Source organism: Eurytemora carolleeae, unplaced genomic scaffold (genome assembly GCF_000591075.1).
Source record: "Eurytemora carolleeae unplaced genomic scaffold, Eaff_2.0 scaffold1007, whole genome shotgun sequence".
Lineage (NCBI taxonomy): Eukaryota > Metazoa > Arthropoda > Copepoda > Calanoida > Temoridae > Eurytemora > Eurytemora carolleeae.
The window spans coordinates 54,793-80,054 of NW_019396896.1; the positions used below are offsets into that span (position 1 = coordinate 54,793).

Consider the following 25,262-nt stretch of genomic DNA (forward strand, 5'->3'; position numbering starts at 1 on the left):
TACACCACTTCTCGTTTTATACATAGCTATATATACAAATATACATATATTTACATATACACAACTTATGTATTATACACAGCTTTATATACATATATACATATATTTACATATACACCACTTCTTGTATTATACACAGCTATATATACAAATATACATATATTTACATATACGCAACTTCTTGTATTATACATAGCTATATATACAAATATACATATATTTACGTATACACCACTTCTCGTATTATACATAGCTATATATACAAATATACATATATTTACGTATACACCACTTCTCGTATTATACACAGCTATATATACAAATATACGTATATTTACATATACACCACTTCTTGTATTATACACAGCTATATATACAAATATACATATATTTACATATACACCACTTCTCTTATTATACATAGCGTTATATATAAATATACATATATTTACATATACACCACTTCTTGTATTATACATAGCTATATATACAAATATACATATATTTACATATACACCACTTTTTGCATTGTACATCATTGCAAATTAGACTAAACAAGAAGGTAAGATTTATGGGATATGACCTGTACGACACTCTTCTTTTTGATTTAACCCTATCCCGATTGTGCTAATTTTGTCTAAGATGAATGTTCTCCCATTTCTATGATTATCCATGTACCAAGTCCACGCTACGTTCTTTGGTTTGAGTAGGTTTTTACAATTTTCTCCTTATAGACACCAGAATAGAAGTAAGATTAGTAGTGATCAAAAGCGCTATTTTTCGCCGTAAGCCTATAGGGGTATAATTTTTCGAGAACACTCCCTGAACTATAGTATTAAAATTATTTACTTCTCAATTTTACAAAGTAAGAAACAAGTTTTAAGTTATGGGGAACCAAGACTGTAAGAATAAAGTCTGCTTAAATTAGGAGTGCATGCAGTGAGTAAATATTTGAACGGGGGTGTTGGTTAGTTGAGCCGCCAGCAACCTAGTTGATTAAATTTGGTCGATGATCCAACAGTACACGTTGTTAATAGAAATATATATTGAGTTCCCTAGTGTATCATTATTGGTTCATTATTTTTCACAATTTAACACAATTTTTATTGGTGCGAAGGTAGGTAGACTGTAAATGTCGTCTTCCAGATTGAACTAATTTCTATTCTACAATTTATATATCTGGAACAGTTAATCGAACGGTTGTTAGTTTGACAAATATCTTAAATGCAGATAAAATACAAAAAATGTATTTTTTATGTGATGATGAAACTATTTTAACCCACACTTCGAAGACATCGAAAGATTTTTATTAAATTTTTTTTTTAACTTTCATATAATGGAAAGTTGCAGATTTTTAGTTTTTTTTTAATTGAATAATTATTTGGAGGTATTGGGTGTCCCACAACAAATTAGGCTGCGTCAATGGGTCTAAATTACGATTTGGGGGACAAATCAGAAAGTTTAAGAAGAATGAATCATTTTGAAAAATTGAATAAGGCTAATAGAAAATGTGTTCGCAGAAAATGCTAGATTTTTCGAGTATTATGTTATTTTCTCGTGTAATTTTTCTAGCCTCAATTTTAACCATGTCATTTTTGCCAGAATTTCATAAGTCATTTGAAGGTCATTTTTGCTAGAGTTGTTTTTTGCTTTTTACCATTTGATTACAACTGTGAAATTTTCGAACCTTTCCATGCCGGCGCTCAGCCAATTTTCCTGTCAGTGCCTAAGCGCTTGGCGCCTATTTCCTGTCTGTAGCTTGCGTTGGCCCCTTTATAATTTCATGGGGTTGTTTTTCATTTGTTACAAATCTTGTAAAGCAGAAACTTTACATGGGGAGTGAAAAAAGTGTGATAAGAGTATTTTTTTTCAAAACAAACTTTTTTCTTTCATAAAATGCCCCTGCATTATAGAATATTTTTTTCTACTTATCAATCTCTCTAAACTCTACTGTAATTGGTATTTGAGCCTGAACTCTACCACTCTAATCTCTATCAAAGTTTATCATTTTATGAAATAATAAGATGAAGTACCTTTAAACTATTCTATATTATCAGAGTAAATACATACACCCTAATGCATAAAAGAGTTGAGAATCCAAGCGCGCCAGGCGGGCCTATCAGTAAAAAGGGTTCTCACCATATAGAACTATATATATGTTTAAAATATAAATCAGAGTCGATGCAATATTCTCCCCCCCCCCCTTTTCCCTATTGGTTTGGAGGAGAAGATTGCAACTTTTTATAACAATTTACACATATTTAATCCAAAAAGTGAGAATTTTAAAATAAACTGGAAAAATTGTATATTTTTTGTAAAGGATAAATATGGAAAATAAAAAAGAAAATTTGAAAATGTTTAAAATAGACCAAATATAAACGAACTTTACATAGACAGAAACAATTTATTTAAAAATTATAGCAATTTTAATTTAAATCAGCTGGTACTTTTTTTTACAGTTGTCCATAGTCTGTCACCATATTTCCAGGTAGAAACTTAAAACATCATTCGTTGTTTGTTTAGCTCTGTGTTGGTTTTCAGCATCTCCGTTAGAAGCTTTCAGAGGTAAATCCTGTATATTTTAATAAAAATCTCCGCAAACAAACTTACTTCGTCATTGTAAGCTTACTCCCACATTGATCCTTAACCCAATCAGATGTTAACTTGTAAATACCATTCAAATCTCCGCAGCCAAACTTTATTCCCTTTTTAGTCATCAGATAGAATAGGATTTCTTCTTTGTTTACGTGCGTTTTTAAAACTTCTTAATAAAAGAGAACGGGGGAGAGAAGACTTATTGCACCCCCCCCCTAGATACGTAACAGTGATGACCAGAAAACTCTGGAATGTTTAGCAATACTTGAGTGTATTTGATGTTTTTACAAAGAAAAAAGTTTCACTAGACACTTATCAAATCACTAACTAAATGATATTTGTGCGTTAACACTATACAATTACTATTTCCCAGGCTCATTAGACTTTTTAAAGTTAAAACTTGACTCTAAAAGTCGTCTTCCCATTCCGGATTTTTTTGGTTGCACATGTACTACTTTTGATACGCCTACACCAACTTAGCACGAACATTTTAAGCCTACTACATTTTATATCATGTAACTGGATAAATCTTCTTATCTCAATCTTCGATTACTTGATAAAATCAAAACAAGAGGAGCTACGGGGTCACAACGTCGTAGCAATGATGTCGTATACATTTGACTTTTCTCCTTGTATTTAGTTTTCAGTGCACCCCAGTATGGTCAAATGTATATTCTGTCTGGTTCAAAGATTACATTTTCATTGATGTTTTGTAATTAACGTTTAATTAACACCAGTTTATTTAATTACGCTCATTTTCTGTAGAATTGTTTACAAGAAGCTACAGATCGGATAGGAAGTTAATATACAGGGTGTCCATTATCAAATTGTTTACAAGAAGTTACAGATCGGATAGGAAGTTAATATACAGGGTGTCCAGTATCAAATTGTTTACAAGAAGTTACAGATCGGATAGGAAGTTAATATACAGGGTGTCCAGTATCAAATTGGATCTTGATACAACTTCACTAAATTGTGATTGTCAAGAGTAATCAGAAATTTTAAAAATAACGAAACATTTTAAAAAAATTGTAGAATGCTAGTACAGTTAAACCCTAAATAAGCCACACATCGAAAAAAAATCGTACAGCTCAGAGTATTCGCACCATAAAATGAAGACAGTTACTTTACTTAATCTCACACCCTAAACATCAAGTCTGGTGACACACATTTGTTTTACTTGCTTTAAAGTATTTATGTTTTATTTCCCATTTTGTATCTGTGTTTTATTTCATATTTTTAATCTATGCTTCATTTAATATTTTTGCTCTATGTTTTATTGCCTATTTTTTATCTGCGTTTTATTTCCTGTGTTTTAGTTTTCTTTTATGTATCTCTATTTTATTTCCTAATATGATTTCTTTCCTATTTTTTGTCTGAGTTTTGTTTCCTATTTTGTATCTATATTTTATTTCCTGTGTTTTAGATTTCTTTTATGCATTTCTATTTTATTTCCTAATATGTTTTCTTTTGTGGCGCCCCTGGATTCCTGGAATGCAGTACACAGCATATTCCATACTTCACATGTTATTGTTTAGATTATGATATACTGCATCTAGTATAAATACTGTTTTTGATAAATATATATTCAGTCAGTTTATTTGATCCTATTCATTTGGTCTTATTCATTTGGTCTTATTCCTTTCGTCGCTACACTTTCCTATTTTTTATCTGTGTTTATTTTTTTTGTATCTGTGTTTTATTTCCTATTTTTAATCTGTAATTTATTTCTTTTATGCATTTGTGTTTTCTTTCCTTATATACGTATTTCTGTTTTATTTCTTAGATAAATGTCTGTGTTTTGACTCCTTTTATGTATCTGTGTTTCAGTTCCATGTATCTATTTTTGTTTTATTTTCTTGTGTCTGTGTTTTTACTTTATATCTATCTTCATGTTCCCCCTTATATAATGTAAATATATATATACTAGAAATTCAAGGCGCTTCGCGCCCTTCTTTCTAGGCTTTTAGGGCGCTTTGCGCCCATCTTCTATTTAAATTGTGAACATGTTCTTTTTGTTTACATTTAAAAACAAAGAAAAAATTTTTTTTGCGGATTTAAAAAAATAATTCGCGGATTTTCAAGAATTAAATTTTTTTTACAAAATTAAAAACCTTTAAAACACATTTTTATTTTTTTATCATTCATAAATCTTACCTGTTGTCACGTGATGTCCCACAAAAAATTTGGGCCCGATCGGTTCAGCCGTTTTGACGTTTATTGGATACAAACAGACAGACAAACAAACAAACAGACAAGCCAAATTTATAGATAGATAGCATCTATCTGATATGTTAAGTATCAATATTTATCCATCTATCTATATATATATATATAATTAATTAATTAATTACTTTTCCCAGCCTTGAAATAATTACCTTCATACTCTCTTAAAATATATCATTATATGTATGAAGCTATGAAAATGAAGCTATCTGGCTATTTGTTTATAGCTTAAAACTATTTTAAACACATCAACTAATAAAACTCAACACAGTAAAGTAAAACAACATTAGATTTTTCTCAAAAAAATGTCCAGTTTCCAAGCAAGGTGAGGCAATTCAACTTTTAGTAAGGGGTCATGATATTATATGTAACTAAATTATGAAACTTTGAAATTAATTTTAAGCAATATTTCTCAAAGTTTTATGTTAAATTGTTTTTCCACCGTCGCTTATAATTTTGCAAGTTTGGGAATATTCTGCCTTTCACATCATTTAATCATGAACAAAAAATTTGAATTTTTAATAAATGAATATATGGAGCAAGTTAATTTTTGCACGAACCAGAATTTTTTTTAACAATTTGTTAGAATTTCGCTGTTAACCCTATAAAGGCTGGGGGAATGAATCTCTGTATAGCCGGGGGGGGGGGGGGGCTGTTGGCGCCCCTCCATAGAAAAAGGCCTTAGAGAAAAGGTATTGGGTTGAAATGCATGTTCATAGCCCAATTTTTCATGGCCAGCTCGAAGAAAAAAAAATAGACCGATAACTTTAATAGTTTGGGTGATAGGGAGGGTGGAAAAAATGCTTAAAAAAGGGTCAAAAAATAAAAAGAATATTTTTTTGGGTTTTAAACAAAAATCAAAGTGTGACACATGATCTACATACATTTTTCAAGGGCTTTTCAAAAATATAGCTTTTATAACTGTAGCTTTAGTTACAAAAAAGTTATGAGTTATGGGCTATTTTAGATTTTTTTCACAGACTGGACTTTTTTTGCCTTGTACCCTAACCTATGAATTAAAAAAATATTTTTCAACTAAAAATCCTTTAAATTACTATTTATTAAAAGTCACAACATTTCGCGGTGATAGTGCCAAAAATGAGAATCCTAGGACAAACAAACTAAAGAGGGTGGGGGGCGCCAACCCCCCCCCCCCACCATTCTGTTTAAGGTTAAAGGGACTGTAAACGTAACCATTCATTTGTTCAATAATGTGGAAGATATTGTCATTTTTCTAAGTGTAAAAGTGTTAAAATCTGATAATTTCTATATGCTTTAGCTTTCTTGCAGTAGGCGTACGCGTGTCACTTTTGTGGAGAAATCACTTTTACAATTAATCAGTTTTCTAAATTTAAAACATTGATTTATAATTCAAATTTTATCGGGCAAAGTTTTTAAGGGAACTGTAGTGATTTGGACGCGTTGCCTTCCTTGCATGGATTGGTCACTTCCAGTTGCAGAATTTAGCATCCTGTATTTTTTAATGGGGAAAAATTTATAAAAGGGGAAATTTTATAATACGGCAAATTTTATAATTGGGCATATTTTATAATAGGGCAAATTTTAAAATTGGGCACATTATTCCAAAATGGTAATAATTCTAACAAGCAAATTTTTTATTTATGAGAATGTAAAACTACAATCGTGCTCCAAAATTCCTTTTCTCTCTTTAAACTTACATTTTATTGCATTAAAAACCAAGAAAAAACATTAGTTGCATTTCAGGGATACAGTTGTTCTTCATCATCATCCTCCTGGGTACTGTTGCAGCACAGACAGGAGAAGGATTTCCCATCATGGATATCAATATCAACCTTAAATAGATATATCCTAGATATCAATATCAACCTTAAACAGGTATATCCTGGATATCAATATCAACCCAAAATAGATATATCCTGGATATTAATATCAACTATAAACAGATATATCCTGGATATCAATATCATCATTAAACAGATATATCCTGAATGTGTTGAATACTCAAAATTCCAATTGCTTGATCTATAATATACACTGTGGATGTTTTAAACAGATTTTACCTTGGTATCCAGAGTCTAAAACTAAAGAATGCGCGACATTTAAGTATAGCTTAAAAGTTCTGTAAAATAATGAGTTGCTACTTAAATATTAAACTCTCAATTTACCCCTGAAGAAAAATTTGAATTTCCCGGGAAAAATCTAAACCAATCAGAGAAAAGATCTACGCGAGAGATAAATTAACCACTAACCATTGCTTATCAGAAAACTGTCTTTTAATTTTTAATTATTTACATATCCGAAAACAAATCATATTTTCAATTACAACCGTTTTTGGGTTTGCGTGCAAACATTAACTAATCTAAAACGTGAAATTTAATCAATCAAGGTTTTCACTTTTAAATATATCGTGAAGTTGAATGCTGCTTTCTCAGCTTAATGATGATTAATAGACAATTTGGGAAAATGCGGGATTTCAAGATTTTAACCCTGGGTTAAAATTTTAACACGTCGATTTCGGCGAGTTAATATTTAAATCCAGGGTTAAAATTCAGGTTTAAATTAAGCTGAAACTTAACATTTAAGTGATAACTTTTCGTTCTTAGTTTTAGACTCTGGTATTTCAATTTTAATTCAAATTATTGTTAAAATTATTTAAATATTTGTATTCAGAATTAATCAAATATTAAGAATTTTTTCTTAAAATTCAAAATCTAAAAATTATTAGAAATGTTTGGTTTGGTTTTGATTTTTTAATAGGGATGTGCGAATAAAAAACAGAGCTTGGAACTTATGTATCCATAATCCCGATTGCTTGATCTTGATATCCACTGTGGATGTTTTAAATCAAAGCTCCCTGAACCCCTGACTTTGTACGATTACCATGCAAGGTATTAAACAAACGGCAAATTAACAATCAATAATACAACCACTAGGGATTCTGCCAGCTTACAACCACTAGGGATTCTCCAAGCTTAAAACCACTAGGGATTCTCCCAGCTTACAACCACTAGGGATTCTCCCAGTTTACAACCACTAGGGATTCTCCCAGCTTACAACCACTAGGGATTCTCCCAGCTTACAACCACTAGGAATTCTCCCAGCTTACAACCACTAGGGATTCTCCCAGCTTACAACCACTAGGGATTATCCCAGTTTACAACCACTAGGGATTCTCCCAGCTTACAACCACTAGGGATTCTGCCAGCTTACAACCACTAGGGATTCTGCCAGCTTACAACCACTAGGGATTCTGCCAGCTTACAACCAGTTATTTAAATGTAATAAATGTTTATTTTTATTGATTAATGATATTTTTGTAATTTTCTTCCAGATAAAAATTTTATAAAAATCTAAAACTAAACTTACCAATGTTTTGCTCGTTTGTCCGAAACCAGGAATCACTTCTTTGAGACCCCCTCTCTTAGCTTTTAGTTTCTCTATAAAATATTGTCATGATATGGACTATCTGATAGTGTTTTTAAAGGGACTGGTAGCGATATTTAAAGTGACCTCTTTTAAGCAAAGATGACAATGTCCGATTTACAACGGTACCATTATAACCTTTATCTGATCAAGTTTGAATTATTTTTAATTGTGATTTCTCTAGAAAAATTTACTTACGCATTTCTAGTGCAGGAAAACATGAAGCAATTATCAGAATTAAATACTTTTAAACCAAGAAAACGACGATATAATCCACAGTAATAATTCAATAAAGGTTTTAAGGGTACCGTTGTTGATCAATCTGTGTATGAAGGGTCATCCATTATCTTCCATCACTGATAAAGAAGTAGTTCAACCATACGTACATAGTTCAAATGCTTCATGCTATTCATTAAATCAATGCGTAGATCAAAAAGCGGATAACAGAATTAAATCAGATGTATGACCAGCTAAACAGAAGATAAACCAGTCAAAGAAAAAAATCATTGATCTTTTTAAATTTTGTAAAAACAAATTTAGATTAAAAATTGTTAAAAATATATTAAATCTAATCGTCAGATCTATAACGGCACTTAGAGAGAGAATACTAATGAACAAAATCTCTTTTCAAAAAAAACATTTTTTTATCGGTCAGGTTTTTTTTAAATTTTGTAATATAATTACACAATTTACCATACAGGAAGGACTCTTCAAACTTCGACTTCTCTAATATTATTTGTGATTAAAAATATTTGTTATGATTTGAAAAAAAACCTTGCTCTTCCTTCATGTTGAAAACTGCAGCATTCTGAAAAAAATATGCTTTAGTGGATTTTCTATATGCACCAGGGCTGTTGTATTCTTGAATAAGTATCTTTCAAGATACAAATCTTGGCTGATTTTCTGCTATAATAATCAGCCTGTATCAGTCCAGATATGATGCTCGATTTTCCGTTAATATGTACCGTACAGATACAACTCAATCTCAAACTCATTGTTCCTCAATAATACTACGTCGCTAGTAGTATTCCTCAATATGTACCGTACAGATACAACTCAATCTCAAACTCATTGTTCCTCAATAAAACTACGTCGCTAGTAGTATTCCTCAATATGTACCGTACAGATACAACTCAATCTCAAACTCATTGTTCCTCAATAATATTACGTCGGTAGTAATTCCTCAATGTGTATCATACAGATGCAACTCAATCTCAAACTCAAGATTCTTTAATATGTATTGGACAGATACAACTCAATCTCGAACTCAAGGTTCCTCAATATGTATTGTACAGATACAACTCAATCTCAAACTCAAGGTTCCTTTAATCTGTATCTATCTTTCAAGATACAACTCAATCTAACACTCTGTCCTCTTGTTCAACTAACGTATATTTTGAGTTCTATGGTACAGGTTAATTTAATGAACGTAATTACAAGTTTTACGTAGTTGTTTACAAGCGTAGTTAGGTTTTTGCAATACAGGTTTTTACGTAGTTGTTTACTAGCGTAGTTAGATTTTTGCAATACAGGTTTACGTAGTTATTTACAAGGGTAGTTAGGTTAATCGCAATACAGGTTTACATAGTTATTTACAAGCGTAGTTAGGTTAATCGCAATACAGGTTTACGTAGTTATTTACAAGCGTAGTTAGGTTTTTGCAATACAGGTTTTATGTAATTGTTTACAAGCGTAGTTAGATTACAAACAAGATACATTATAGGTTTATAATATAGGGTTTACTACGATATTTATTACAGGTATGTATATATATTCATTCGTGATTAGAGAGAGTTTTGATGGGTCCGTTGTGAATCAGACAATTTCCACTTTCTATACAAAGAGTCACTTACAGACTGTATATTACCTTTCTAATTAATATTCAAATAATATATCCTTTGGTTTATAACTAAACGTTAAATATGTTGCATAATAAAATCCTTTGTACAATTGTATTAGCAGACCCAGTTTAGAAATTAGGACTGTAAACTCTGAACATTTATCAAAAGTTTGTTGTAAAAACTGATTAAAGAGAGATAAAAAGGGACTGTAAGTGGTATTTTTAGTGACCCTCCATTCCAAGCTTTGCTTGATAAAGTATGAAATAGATATTGCAAAGTTTAATAATATAAAAAAATGACTTTTTTAAACTGGGGTCTTCTACTGCAAGAAAACATGTAATATTTATTAGAATTAAACACTTTTAAACCGAGAAAAAAAAACAACAAAAGTAATAAGGGTTTCATTGTGCACATGACATTGCCATTTATATCTGCAGGGACGAGGATGTCATGAAATTACACGTACAGTCCCTTTAAAGGGGAATAAAGACAGATGGTATCTGATGAATGGAAGTGTTGAACAAGAACTAGTTCAACAAGAAACAGAAAGACATTAAGATAGGCAAATCCAACCAGAGCCTACATTTTAAACTTTAGAAGTTTATACCAACCATAGCCTACAATTTATACACTTCAATTAATACTTTTAAGTTGATACCGAACTTATGTTAATTTATATTCTTAATTTGAAACCGAAATTAAGTGCAATTGATATTCTTAAATTAAAACCGAATTCTTAAGCATAATTAATACTTTTAAATTGAAACCAAACTTAAGCTCAGAGTGTTCATTTCAACATAACTAATCGATTTTATGAATAATATTGTTTTTTTTTTCTATTAAAAAAAAAATAAATCTGCAAGCCTTTTTTGAAAAATATCAAGTTTCAGATAGAATAATAAAAATGTCAGAATCAGTTTTGGTTAGACAAAGGTCACGTAGTTTACTTGAAATTACGTCGACAGTCCCTTTATATTCCTTTCAACTTTGTTGTACTTTGCTTAAATGCTGACACCAGTCCCTTCATGTTACTTTAAACTTAGTTTTACTTTGCTTATATGCTGACAACAGTCCCTTTATATTCCTTTCAACTTTGTTGTACTTTGCTTAAATGCTGACACCAGTCCCTTCATGTTAAATGCTGGCACCAGTCACCACAGCATGTTTTGACAAACTTATCTTTTAATTTTTATATAAAGCATTTTCCCGAATTTTACTTGATAGAATTGATACAATGTTAGGTGAGTGTTCAACTTATATTAGATTAAACAAGTTTATTGTTACAAATTTAATCCTCCCACTGACTACAAACTCTTAAATTATCATTCGAAAGAAAATGAAAAGAACATTTTGTTACATTTTAATATATTATCCTTACTTGCTAACTAACTGATATTAAAGTGACTGGCTAACACGATTAAAATTTGGATTCAGTAGTTTTTTGTTGCAAAGTTTAAGAACAATCTGTTTCAAATTCTCACCAGTGCCGCTAGTATAAAGTATTGACGAGACCGAGTTTCTTAATTTCTGATTAGAGCTTTGTGTGTTTATTTATAATTTATAATTTATTTTTTGTGATTCGTAAATGAAAATTGAAACATTATGTTTGTTAATGGACAATTTTTTTTCTTCAGAATTTATTTAGTTTTTTTCATTTAGAAATTATTCTCTCTCAGTGAGCAAAATGCAAAATATAAATGTTTTTCTAAAAGCTTTCATTTCATGTGTTTGAACATATTCAGAATTGAATGCATGAATACAATCTGAAAATTCAGATTTGTTAAAAGAAGGTTTGAAATATCAAAATTCAAAAATCCCTATTTTTATTCAACCTTACGTGAATTTATTTCTATCATTTAAAGTTAGAGGTAGGTTAAGACAATTTCAGGGCCGAGCGCTGCAGCTATTTACAGAGGCAACTTGGACTAACCAGGGCGAGATGCATTCGGTTTCTTCTAATTGAATTTAAACGCGGGGTTTTCCTTTCGGTTCAACTTTCCTTAAACTCACGAAGTTGTATTTTTTATACTTTTTCAAAATACCAAAAAAGTTACACCTTTTCTTTTTTCTTTTTTTCCTCACCATCAATGGCAACAATAAGCGTCTGAAAAAGATGTAATTAAAATTTAGAAATAAAAATAAACAATTTTAAATATATAGACACTCTCACTTTGCTTTGCACTTTACATAATTTAATTTTAAAAAATTCAAGAAGATATTGATTATACAAGGATGAATAATCAATTTCATGTATTGTTTAAAAAAAACTTAATTCTCCCACACCCTCCACAGCCACCCACCACGAGTTTTATAAAAGGGTAAAAAATGCTTAACAAGAATGACAACTATTTTATTAATAAATATTCAAACATTGTTAAAACTTAATAAAAGATGAATACAATACAAAACATACCCCTATAAAACTCACATTGCTTTACGCACAATTGTAATCAAACGATTTTGTTACATATAATAGTTAAAAATTTGAGAAAAGAGATCGGTTAAAAGGACCCTGTATTGATAAATATCACAATTGGTAACCCTAACAAGTAGACATTTGGGTTCTGTCTTCTTTCTTTTCTTGCTTAAGAAAAAATAAAATAATTATCAGAATTAAGAACTTTTTCAAACCGGATTATTAATTTCGATAATCTTTTTATCATTATCGATCACCTCGTTATTACTATCGATTATCTTTTTATTTTTATCGATCCCCTTGTTACCATTATTGATCATCTTATAATTTTTATCGATCACTTTGTTTTTATTATTGATCACCATGTAACTATTATCGATCACCTTCTTATTATTATCGATTATGCATTGTTATTATTATCGATCATGCCTTGTTATTAATATCGATCATGCCTTGTTATTATTATCTTTCACCTTGTTATTATTATCGATCAACTTTATGTTATTATCGATCATGTCTTGTTTTCATTATCCGATAACCTTGTTATTATCATCGATCACCTTGTTATTATCATCGATCACCTTGTTATTATTATCGATCATGTCTTGTTTTTATTATCCGATAACCTTGTTATTATATCATCGATCACCTTGTTATTATTATCGATCACCTTGCTATTATCATCGATCACCTTGTTATTATTATCAATCTCATTGTTATTATTATCAATCACCTTGTTATTATCATTGATCACCTTGTTATTATCATCGATCACCTTGTTATTATCATTGATCACCTTGTTATTGTAATCGATCACCTTGTTCTTATCATCGAACACCTTGTTATTATCATCAATCACCTTTTTATTATCATCGATAACCTTGTTATTATCATCGATTACCTTTTTATTATCATCGAACACCTTTTATTATCATCGATCACCTTTTTATTATCATCGTTAACCTTGTTATTATCATCGAACACCTTTTTATTATCATCGAACACCTTTTATTATCATCGATCACCTTTTTATTATCATCGATAACCTTGTTATTATCATCGATTACCTTGTTATTATAATCGATCACCTTGTTATTATTATCCATCTCAACTTTCACATTTGTGTTGTGCTTGGTTAGCATAGACCTAAAAAAATGAGTTACAAAAATATTTAAATTTTAAATTTTAAATTTAAAAAAAAATAAAGTTTCATTTTAAAGTATTGATTCTTTTTATCAGCGGTCACTGTGTTATGAATCCACACATAAGACCGACTTTGTGTAACCATATACCATGAGTTGTATAATAGTTAGGAATGTTATAATCCGTTAAACAAATCCTAAAATGGTACAAACAAAATGAAATTTTGAGAAAAGGTAAGAAAATGTTTTAAAAACTTTTCCAATTATGTCAAATTATTTAGGTCATAAAGAAGAAGACTTCATGTCAACCCAGCACGTTATATGCAACAAATGTAGCCTGGCAAGATCACAGTGGAACAGTTATGATGAAATTTATCATTTAAAATTATTTCACCTCACAGTGATCCAAAAGTTGTAAGCTCTCACACAAAAATATTTCACCTCACAGTGATCCAAAAGTTGTAAACTCTCACACAAAAATATTTTACGTCACAGTGATCCAATAGTTGCAAACTATCACACAAAAATATTTTACGTTACAGTGATCCAATAGTTGCAAACTCTCACACAAAAATATTTTACGTCACAGTGATCCAATAGTTGCAAACTCTCACACAAAAATATTTTACGTCACAGTGGTCCAATAGTTGCAAACTATCACACACAAATAGTTTATGTCACAGTGGTCCAATAGTTGCAAAGTCTCACGCAAAAATTCATGAGAATTTCGACAAATACGTCTTAAAAGCTAAATTCTATATTTTTATAGTTCTAAGTTTATAGAAAAAAGTATAAGTGTTAGTAAATGGGGGTAAATGACATTTTATAATCGACCCTGCTGCAGTCTTAAAAATTGCTGCAACTTTAATAGCAGTCTGGATTTATGTTACAGGAAAAAAATGGAAAATATTTTTGAAGATATGTTTGATTGAGTAGGGTTAAAGGGAAAGGTGAAATGGTTAAAATATTGAAGTGAAGCGGACATACTTCTAGTTCACTGCTTGCATTCTCATCCAATAGAGATTTGACAGTTTTTATTTCAAATATTCAGATTTTACATTTTAAAAAGAAAATTGTTCTTAAATCAGGTGGAAGTTCTAACCGAGTAATTATGGTCGATGAACTCGAATACCTATAATTGCAATCTCTGTTTGTCTGTCTGGTTGTCAGATCATAACTCATGGACCCCCTCGACCGATTTGCCTCAAATTTTAACGGGGAAACTCGGGAGAATCAGAGGCATGTTCTTTGCTTTCTTTTAGATTATAAGTTGAAAGAATCACCTTTTATTGGGAAAAAATACCTAAAATCGTATTATACGACAAAGCGCGGGTAAACGGCGGGAGTAATTAACTATAAGTACCCTGGGCAACGCTGGTTTCTCAAGTATATACATATATCGATGAATAGTTTATAATGTTTAAGTGTTATTAATGATTAATAAATAAAAAATCATTCCGTGGGAGTATACTTTGGCTAAAACGTGGTTCATACATTATTCTAGTTATAAAGTCATAATTAAGGGTATAGTAACAAAAAGAGAAAGAGATCGATTTTATAATACAGCTTATATTATCATGTAGCTGGAGTGCCTCGCGTTGCTCAGGTTTATATTTTGATTCAACATCATAAGTAATCCCGCCGTTTATCGTCGCGCTTGGAATTATAATTACGATTTTAGCTGGAGTGTCCAGCGGCTTTGTATGTCGAATTTACAATATATCCAAAATGTCACCAGGAGCGAAAATCTTCATTTTATAGATTTATATCCGTAAATATAGTCTTCTCATACTTTTTTTTATAAGACCAGGGATAGACGATAAAAAGTATGTAGACATTCCATAGAGGCGTAATCTCATAGTCAAATCAAGCCGAAACCAAGTTTATCAGTTTGGGTTGGAAATATTTTTGAGAGCTTGCAATGAATCTTTGACTATATAGATGGGGTGTATACAGTGGAGGATTTGGAAACTGAACCTCCCCCCCCCCTCTTCCGCTCCCCTGTTAAGCGAGTAGCACCCTATCACTTCCACCCTCATCCAAGTTGAAAACAATACTCGAAACCCAGTTCAGTTTTTTCCCTGAGCCCAAAGTTGCTACTCCTAATGTGGTAGAAGGAGGAGGAGATTTGGCGGGAAAATGTTAGAATGATTGATGAGATAAAGGAAACAAGAGAAGGTATAAGATACCCCCTGTCAAGTTTAGGGAAAACGCGTACCCGAGATACTATTAGGAAATGTAAAAAGCTACAGACAAAAATTAGAAACTCTCTACTCTGTACTCTGTGTATCCATCTTTGTTAAATTCTACACTTTGTGTATATTATAACTGTAAAATTCTATTTACATGGTTAGAGCTCTGTAAAATTCCTTTTTTTCTCATTCAAGATCTTTGATTTCCTGTCTAACTCTGGAAAATGTTAACCTATATAAATATATATATATATATATATATATATCTTGAAATTTACGCTCTCTATGTTTTGAGCATTGTAAAATCCTTTTCCTGTACGAGGTAGGGCTGGGCAAGTTCCAACTTTTTCCAGCCGTCTCGTTAAAGGTTTGTTCCAACCGTTAAAAAAGAAAAAAATCAGGTAGCCTTTAATTTTGAGGAAAGAACATAAAGTTCGTTTCGTAAACGGCATTTTGTTTATCACAGTTGGTTAACGATCTCAGATGTGTTAACAACGTTTATGGAAAATTTTCAATAATCATTAATGGTTCCAGTCAATAACGGTCTATTACATTATCAAAGGTGCAAAGCGCCGAAAAAAATTCGTTAACTGTTAAAGAAATTGTTAATGGCGCAGCCGTAAACGGTCTATTTCAGTTATAACGGCAAAAAGCCCCGAAAAAATCGTTAACGGTTATGAAATCGTTGACGGTGCAGCCGTTAACAAACCTTTGTAGAATCAACGGGGTTAACGGTCTGTCAAACTGTTAACAGCACTAGCAGTTGAACTAGATATCCAAATCAACATCAATATACATAAAGAATTTTTTTACTTCTATTTTTATACGTCTTGATTTCTAAAAAATTTTACCCCTGTGGGTCAATTACTCTATAAAATTTCATCCTCTATGTTCCGTTTACTTCAAAATTTTATCATCTATGTGTTGATATCTTACTGAAAACCAAGATGTGCACGCTCCCAAACAAAAATTGAACAGTATTTTGCAAATAACTTCTTTTATATTTTAGCTAAAAACAAATGTGGCTACAAAAAAGTATTAGTTGGTTGGTAATATAAAACTAAAGTAGAGCTAGTTAAGGGTGTCTAAAAATTAGATAGTTAAGTTTCAGAGATGTCTACAAATATCTCAGTTCTCTATAAACTAATATCATCTATGCGTTGAGGTCTCTGTGTGTATCCTCTATGTCTATTGGGTATCAGAATGGAATCAGAACACCAATGATGTCATACCTCACATGACTTTTTTTTAATGATTTTTTTTTGACCTCCGGAAGTAAGAAAGTTTTGGAGGTCACGACCTCCAGGATCATCTAAGGACAAAATGGGATATCGGATTGGGATCAGAACACCAAAAAACCTATGATTTGATACCTCACATGACTTATTTTCATTGATTTCATATTTTGACCTCCAGAGGTACGCAAATTTTGGAGACCACGACCTCCAGAATCATTTGAGATCAAAAAGGGGTATCGAAATGGAATCAAAACACCAAAAAAACCTAAGATTTTATATCTCACGTAACTTATTTTCATTGATTTAATATTTGACCATATTTAGAGGACATTATCGAAGGGAGGTCAAATGGAGGTCGGATATATGTGTCTTTATCATTGCATGACTTATGTGCTAGCAAAAAATATGAAAACATGTCTGATTAACTTAGAATAATTGAATTAGAGGGAAAAAGTGGTATTTTTCCGTATTTTCTGAGTTCATGGAGGTCAAAATGGAGGACAATGACCTTCGATCTCAGATTATCTTGATTGACTACAATTAGAGGCAACATGTAAAAATTTAGCCTACTATCTCAATTATTAGGACCAAACGCAGCCTGTACAAAATTTTGTGCCACAACGAGGTCGAATTGCCCCCTTCCCGTAACATTTTATCCTCTATATGTGTAGAGCTCAGTAAAATTGTATCCTCTAGGTGTTGAGCTCTGTAAAATTGTATTCTGTAGGTATTTAGCTGTGTAAAGTTATATTCTGTATGTGTTGGACTCTGTAAAATTGTATTTTCTATTTTTTTAGCTCTGTAAAATTGTATCTTCTATGTGATAAGCTCTGTAAAATTGTATCCTCTATGTGTTGAGCTCAGTAAAATTGTATCCTGTTTGTGTTGAGCTCTGTAAAGTTATATCCTCTATGAGATTACCTCCAGCTGAGTACAAGAAGAGTAAAATAGATTTGTGCACAAATGAAAACTAGATATCCGCCAATATACTCATTTCCAGGATAATTCTGACAAAAAAAAATAAAATCAGTTTGTTATTTTTTTTTTTTTTTGGGGGGGGGTCAATTTTCAAAAAGTCTTTTATTGGTTTTAAAAGTTCCATTGTTTTTGATTTATGGGGAAAATTATTAATGATCATTAGAAGATATATCGATACATCAGTTTTCTTTCTTTAAACAGATTTAACAAATCTTAAATTCAAAACTTAAGGAGCTACGAGGTCACAAAGTCCTACCACTACTTTCGAATAAATCTGACCTTCTTCATCTGTCTTGTTTGCAAAGAAAATCTAATCTTAATCGCGCAAAATTAGTAAAACTAAGAAAGACAATAATATATTTATAAATAATAACAAAGAATGCAAAATGAAGTGTATTTAAGGAGGAAAAATTAAAATTTTGTTCGAGCTTTATTAAAATAAACATATTAGTTTTAAAAAAATGATGGTTCACAAATCAGAAACCCCAAATAACAAATAAAATATTTAGAACACTAAAAATCAACCTCTCTGGGCTCTAATGGGTCAAACTATGGATTCTAAAATAAAGGTTTCTATCGTAGAAAATGATTAACTAAAATTTTATTTTTGGTGTGTTTATACCTCTGAATTTTATTCTGCCTACGCAACTCTAACCTTTATAAAATATGACAGGGGAGCTCTAAAGGGTTTTGTAAAAAAATGTTTTTCCGAATTCCATGAAGGGGCTTTCAAGTCAACAAAAGAATAAAATAGAGAATGAAGGAGAAAAAAGGATATAACACGAATAAGAAAAATATAATTTTCTGTACGGTACCCAATAATTTATAAAAATTGTATTATAAAACCTTAATTTTATAAAAATTTTAATTTTTTAAAATACCTCTGAATTTACATCCATCAAAATACCAGCTGTTAGAAGAATCTGGGTTGAACTGTTTATGATTATGTACGGTAAACACAGTACTGTATTCTCCTAAATATGCATGGTAAAGGAGTAAAGAGGAATAGAAGATTAAGTAAAGAAGAATGGAAGAAGAAGTAAAGAGGAATGGAAGATTAAGTAAAGAAGAATGGAAGAAGGAGTAAAGAGGAATGGAAGATTAAGCAAAGAAGAATGGAAGAAGGAGTAAAGAGGAATGGAAGATTAAGCAAAGAAGAATGGAAGAAGGAGTAAAGAGGAATGGAAGATTAAATAAAGAAGAATGGAAGAAGGAGTAAAGATGATTGGAAGATTATTTAAAGAAGAATGGAAGAAGGAGTAAAGAGGAATGGAAGATTAAGTAAAGAAGAATGGAAGGTACGAGGAAAGAGGAATGGAAGATTAAGTAAAGAAGAATGGAAGAAGGAGTAAAGAGGAATGGAAGATTAAGTAAAGAAGAATGGAAGAAGGAGTAAAGAGGAATCTCTTCTAAACCTGCATTTCTACTTAAGATCTTGAACTATTTTATACTTCTCACAATTTCATTCTAATCTTATTTTGTAGGGTGAGATAGGAAGAAAATATGTTTTTGTGTGGGTTAAGTGTGTGTTTTCAGTATGAACCTTGAATCAAGGGTGCTTGGTGCCCCTCAAGAATATAGATCTTATTTTCATTATTTGATTGGAATTGAAAGAGTTCTTAAAAACTAGAAATTAACATAGAATTGTTAGAACACCATTTTTTACTATATAAAAGTACTATCCATGCATTTCAACTAATGTACAGTGTACAATGTTAAAAATAGTACAACTTCCAGAATTTTTCTTTATGTACTGACTAATGCACAATTTTTAAAAACTGTGCAACTTCCAGTGTTTTCTTTTATGTACTGCGTATAGCAAATGTTTAAAACTGTACAATGTCCAGTGTCTTTCTATATATACTGACACAATGTTTAAAAATTGTGCAATGTCCAATATTTTCCTTTATGTACTAAAATGACTTATGCACAATGTTTAAAAACTGTACAACCTCCAGTGTCTTCCTTTATGTACTGAATCATGCACAATGTTTAAAAACTGTACAACGTCCAGTGTTTTCCTTTTTGTACTGTTCTCATTCACAATGTTTAAAAACTGTACAATGTCCAGTGATTTACTTTATATCCTGTACTGCAATATGTTAAATAAAATGTACAACGTCCAATATGTTCCTTTATGTACTGTTATGCAATATGTTTAAAACTGTACAACGTCCAATATTTTCCTTTATTTACTGTACTGCAATATGTTTAAAACTGTACAACGTCCAAACTTTTCCTTCATGTACTGTACTGCAATATGTTTAAAACTGTACAACGTCCAATATTTTCCTTTATGTACTGTACTGCACACATTTACCTTAAGTACAGCAGCAAGCAGGAAAATGGCGGATACAAGATTGAAAGAAGAAAAACAAACAGAGAATAATATTTCATCTAAATATAATACTTAATGAAAACTAAAACGTTTGATAGCTTTTTAGGTTTTAATTAAAGCATTATGATAATATACATAAAAAAATTCCAAATAGAAATTTCAATCTAAAACTCTCAGAAACTAACTCTTAAATAAATTGAACGGTTAGAACTGTTAAAAATTTTAAACTGAAAGCAAAATTAAAAAAACACAATGAATACTAAAATATAGTAACTAAAACAGTTAGCAAAAAGAAAGCATAGAGTTTTCTTTAAGTTCACAAAAATTATCAGAAACAACATTCTAAGGTTTTAAATCCTGAAATAAATATTTTTAAAAATGATACAGTGAGAACCATAAAATTGGGGAATAGGAAGACGAGTTCTAGATTTAATTTTGTACTTTTAATATTCCAATGAACATGAGACACTGTACACAGCAATTGTGCAGTGTAAACAGGCAAATTTTACTTAATATAAGTTACTTGTATAACTAATAGTTTTTGTAAAAACATTAATTACTTCACGACTGATTGTGCTTTTTCTTTTTATTTCAAAAAGGGATTAAAACACTCAAAATTATTTACATGTTTAACTTCATAGTTGTGAATAAGTTTTTTTTTTTGATGCAGAGGGTAGGGAATTTGACGGTCAAACGGCTGGTCTGTGTTTGATAAAAATCAAAAATAGCCAGTAACTTTTTTACTAAATTAACTAAAGTTCTAAAATTTATTTTATAAAAAAGCCTTCAAAAAATTGATGTTAATGTCTTACATGCTAATATGTCGAAAGTGAAAACAATTTTTCTTCAACGTTTCTCCGACTTACTTGAAAACATTAAAAACACCCCCCAATCAATTAAAGACAAAAATCAGGATAGGATGCTTTAATGTCGTCTTCCACACTATTCTGCTTCTCACTGTATCATGTATGAAATATTTTAAAACCTGAGATAAATTGAGCATCCAGAACTGAGGTCAGAAGAAGATAAGTCCAAATAACCTTCAAAAGAATTGAATCTTTGCCCCTAACTCAAAATTTCTTATCCCTATCTCTTTGCAACCCAATGTCACAGAACTTAGATATTCAAAATTATGAATTCTATTAGGTCAAATAATTCATGTTTGAATATCAAAGTTAACACCTGAAGGTTGAAAATATAGGGATTAGAAAATTTTAATTCCTACAACAGGAAAACACATTTAGAAATTATCAGAATTAAACACGTACGTTTTTAGTTAGAAAAACGACAATATCTTCCACATTATTGATCCGTTAAAGGTTTCAAGAGTGTTTTTTTCACTCGGGTATTGCCATCTTTGCATGGAGGTTGGAAAGTAGATCTACACGGCAAGAATGTGATTTGTATTCATGGGTTCCGGTTTTATTTCAGACAACAACGGAGTTCCAAATTTTTGAATTATCCGACCATAAGCATATTTATCATTTTCAAGATAAATTTGATTTTTCTCGTACATTTCTATATTTAATAAACTTCTGAAACAGTCACTGAGAGTAATTTTTATTGAATCACTTGGGGGAATAAATTTCGATTTTTTTAGAGTAAGTGATAAATTTTTCCTTTAAAATAATATATCGTTCAATTGGACGTTCACTCTTCATATACGATGGTATGAGGCACTGATTTGTAACCACATGGTGAAGTGAATTTTCTAAATCAAAGAAATACATTTTTGTTTCTAATCAATAAATTCTTAAAGTTTTCACTAAACTTGGAATGATCAGGTTTATACATAAAAATAAATAAATCAAAAAAAAATTCTATTAATTTGCAAAAGGCAAAAAAAAAAAAAAAAATTACCAAATTCGTAGAGCCAGCAGTTAGCACACCTACCTTCAAAGGAAACATACACAGAAATAAATCTAAATAATCCGATATTTAAAAAAAAATTATAATATCTATGTTTTATACAAAAGACAAAGTTTTTAAAAACAACTTTACATTCCCTTTAAGGGTTTAAAGGGACTTTAAAGGAAAAATGAAAGGGGGTATAGGATAAAACCTGAGAATCTCAGGCGTTGAACGATACATATAAGACATTTATCTGATGTTCCTGTCTCGAGAAATTGATATAAAACTGTGTCAAATTATACGAAAATTCATATATTTTTGCAATTTTGTATAAAAGTTTTAGTATAAAACAGATCATATTCCACAAATACGAAACCAATCTGAACACAAAGATATCCCACAGAAACCTGTGCATCTCAGTCTTGCTCTTGTTATACTTATTTAATTTTTATTTTGCATTTTAAATAGATATAGTTGATAATATATTACATAAAGCCTGTATAGTTTATATTACGCCACCAGAACTTCAGTCAATGGCAGTGCAGTATACTGGTCACTTGATTTCGGTCTGTTTCACGTGACCAATATACTGCACTTTCATTGGTGGGAGTTCTTGTGACGTAATACGGACTTATAAATAATATTATCAATTATATCTAGTAAAATGCAAAATAAAAAATAAATTATAATGAGAGCAAACGCGAGATTCTCAGGTGTCTGCGGGATATAATCGTTTTCAGATTGGTTGCGTATTTGCTGAATATGATCTGTTTAAACCTACTACTTTTATACAAAATTTCATATATAAAGATTTTCGTATAAATTTGACACAGTTTTATATCAATTTTCGAGACAGGAACAGATCAGATAGATGTCTTATATGTATCATTCAACGCCTGAGATTTTCAGGTTTCAGCCTATACCCCCTTTCATTTTTCCTTTACAGTCCCTTTAAATAGATGTAAATTGGAAATATGTAAAATGGATAAATGGAAGTTCTTTTAAATCCCAATCTCTAGAAATATTATTTTTGCGAATTGTTTATTCGGTTTTTTTAATTAGTTCCAAAATTTGGTTAACAATTTTGTATCTTCAAAATTGGCGGAGATATTATATATAAAATTTGTCCAGATTCCAATTCATATAATAACACCAAAATCGTTTAAATGTTTTATATCTTCGTCAATTTTAAGATAAAAAGACGGCAGACCACATTTTGGAAAGCTTTAAATACACACAGTCTTGAATTGATATATTTCATGTCATTTAACAACCGTCAGAAAACGAAGAGATTTTTAAGTCGTCTCTAAACACCCATGTTTCTTGGGACACCCTGTACTAGGTTAGCTAACCTAACATGATAAATGTTGTCCACTCTCACAGATTGCTGAACTCACTAGAGTTTAAGATATTACTCAAATCTTCACAATTTTTCTGAAAATAATAATTTGCTTCCTATTCTTCTATATTCAAAAGTTGCATAGAGAATTCACAACGGTACCTTGAGTGTTGGATCATTTTTGGTTCATTTAATTGATTATATTTTCTTTCAGGTTCAAAGGAATTGAGTAGTTGTAACAAACTCAAATGTTCTTATCTCTATGCAAACCTTTGATATTTCAAACTTAGATTATTTGATAAATCAAAGATTGTAGTTTGAAATATCAAAGGTCAACAACATTGGGTTGCAAAGATATAAAGATAAGAAGATTTTGAGCTTGCTGCAAAAACTCAATTCCTTTGGCATAGTGCAAAGTAAGCAAAAATGTTTTTTTTTTAAATTATTTATTCTAAGTAATATAAAAACAAGAATGGTTTCGGTTTTCAATTTTCCATACAAATATTGCAAAGTTCAATAAAAACAAAGTTTTACAGAATAAAGTTTTTTAATCTTGGACGCTTACTAAAAGTTTAAAGAAAAATAACTGAAGACATTACCAACAATATCGTGCCTATATATGTAAAAAATTTGTTTGTTGTCTTTTCAAATTACTGGAGATATTAAGAATTTCATTCAGATTTCAGATCAAAAATGTTTACTATACATCGAAACGTACTTCTTTAAATCTTTAGTAATTTAGAAAGTACAAGAAGACAGACACCATTTTGTAAAATTTCAAGAACTTTCTTTACAAAATGCGCAATTGACGAATGCATGCCGCAATATCTTTTTAAATTAAAATATTAAATTTATTAAATTATGAAAAAGAGAAAAAAGTGAAAATGCAGAATAGTTGTTAATACGTTGGCTTGGCAGGATTGTGTATATCAACTAATCAATTCTTAGATGTAGAATTATTATCAAATGTTATCAAAAAGATAATCAAATTTTAACATCAACAGATTCATAACTTATTCACTCACTCAAACTCACGCATTAATTCATTTGAAGAACCTGAAAATCTAATTTTGTGCGTTTTCTCAGAAAAGTGGTTTCCAGGCACGATAAAAGATATTTTAATTAAAGATGAAGTCGGTTTAGATACAGGAATACACACAAAGGATGAGACTTCAAAAACAACCTTACCACGCACCTCTGCACATTTAGTAATAGTAAATTTAACATATATGAAGCATAAAGTCTGACCGCGTCAACCTTTTTGCACTGACTAGTCCTGTTGATTGTCTGCTTTATTTACCGTCCGTGCGGTACAGTACAAACTTGGACCGGAAAGGTTGACCCGGCTAGGAATTTTAAATGTACCACGGCTGCCTGTGTTACGGAATTTATTAAGTTTATCTTCTTAAATCCATGCATTCCTGCATTTAAAGATTTTAAAAAAATATTAAAAGGCCATGATATCATGCACAAAACTGTAGCAAAAGGGCAATATTACATTTTTGCGACATCATATGAATTCGTAGCTCCTTTAGCTATGATTTACGCATAAGTAGGAGAAAAGAAAATTTATCCGGTTACATTCTTTAATAAGGTGAATTATGGATGAAAGCATATAAGATTTCAATCTGACGTAAAATTTAGTTTAGTTTAACGTGATTCTAACGGTTAATTTACTTTAGTTTAGCGTGATTCTAACAG

General features: G+C 30.7%; 1 protein-coding gene across 4 annotated transcripts; it reads right to left on the minus strand.

The window, feature by feature from the left end:
- Positions 1-6,482: 6,482 nt before the first annotated feature.
- LOC111709874 (uncharacterized) lies at positions 6,483-23,658 on the minus strand. Of its 4 annotated transcripts, none has more exons than XM_023483802.1 (11): positions 23,575-23,658; positions 22,232-22,293; positions 21,357-21,411; positions 20,354-20,430; positions 18,915-19,007; positions 17,977-18,062; positions 13,572-13,629; positions 12,124-12,171; positions 9,001-9,034; positions 8,170-8,240; positions 6,483-6,635 (listed from the first exon to the last, which is right to left on the minus strand). In XM_023483802.1, exons 1-11 carry the CDS (start codon positions 23,579-23,581, stop codon positions 6,543-6,545), a joined length of 684 nt encoding a protein of 227 aa, XP_023339570.1. In that variant the 5' UTR covers positions 23,582-23,658; the 3' UTR covers positions 6,483-6,542. The 4 variants fall into 4 exon arrangements, with proteins under 4 accessions (XP_023339570.1, XP_023339569.1, XP_023339572.1 ...); XM_023483801.1 differs by having other exon boundaries at positions 13,551-13,629; XM_023483804.1 differs by lacking the exon at positions 12,124-12,171.
- Between the last annotated feature and the right edge of the window lie 1,604 nt (positions 23,659-25,262).

Excerpts from the sequence above, each read along its gene's own strand:
- LOC111709874 (XM_023483801.1), bottom strand. Across the intron at positions 8,241-9,000 it reads CAACATGAAGGAAGAGCAAG|AGAAACTAAAAGCTAAGAGA; the intron begins GTTTTTTTTCAA and ends AATATTTTATAG. Across the intron at positions 6,636-8,169 it reads GACAAACGAGCAAAACATTG|GTTGATATTGATATCCATGA; the intron begins GTAAGTTTAGTT and ends TATCTATTTAAG.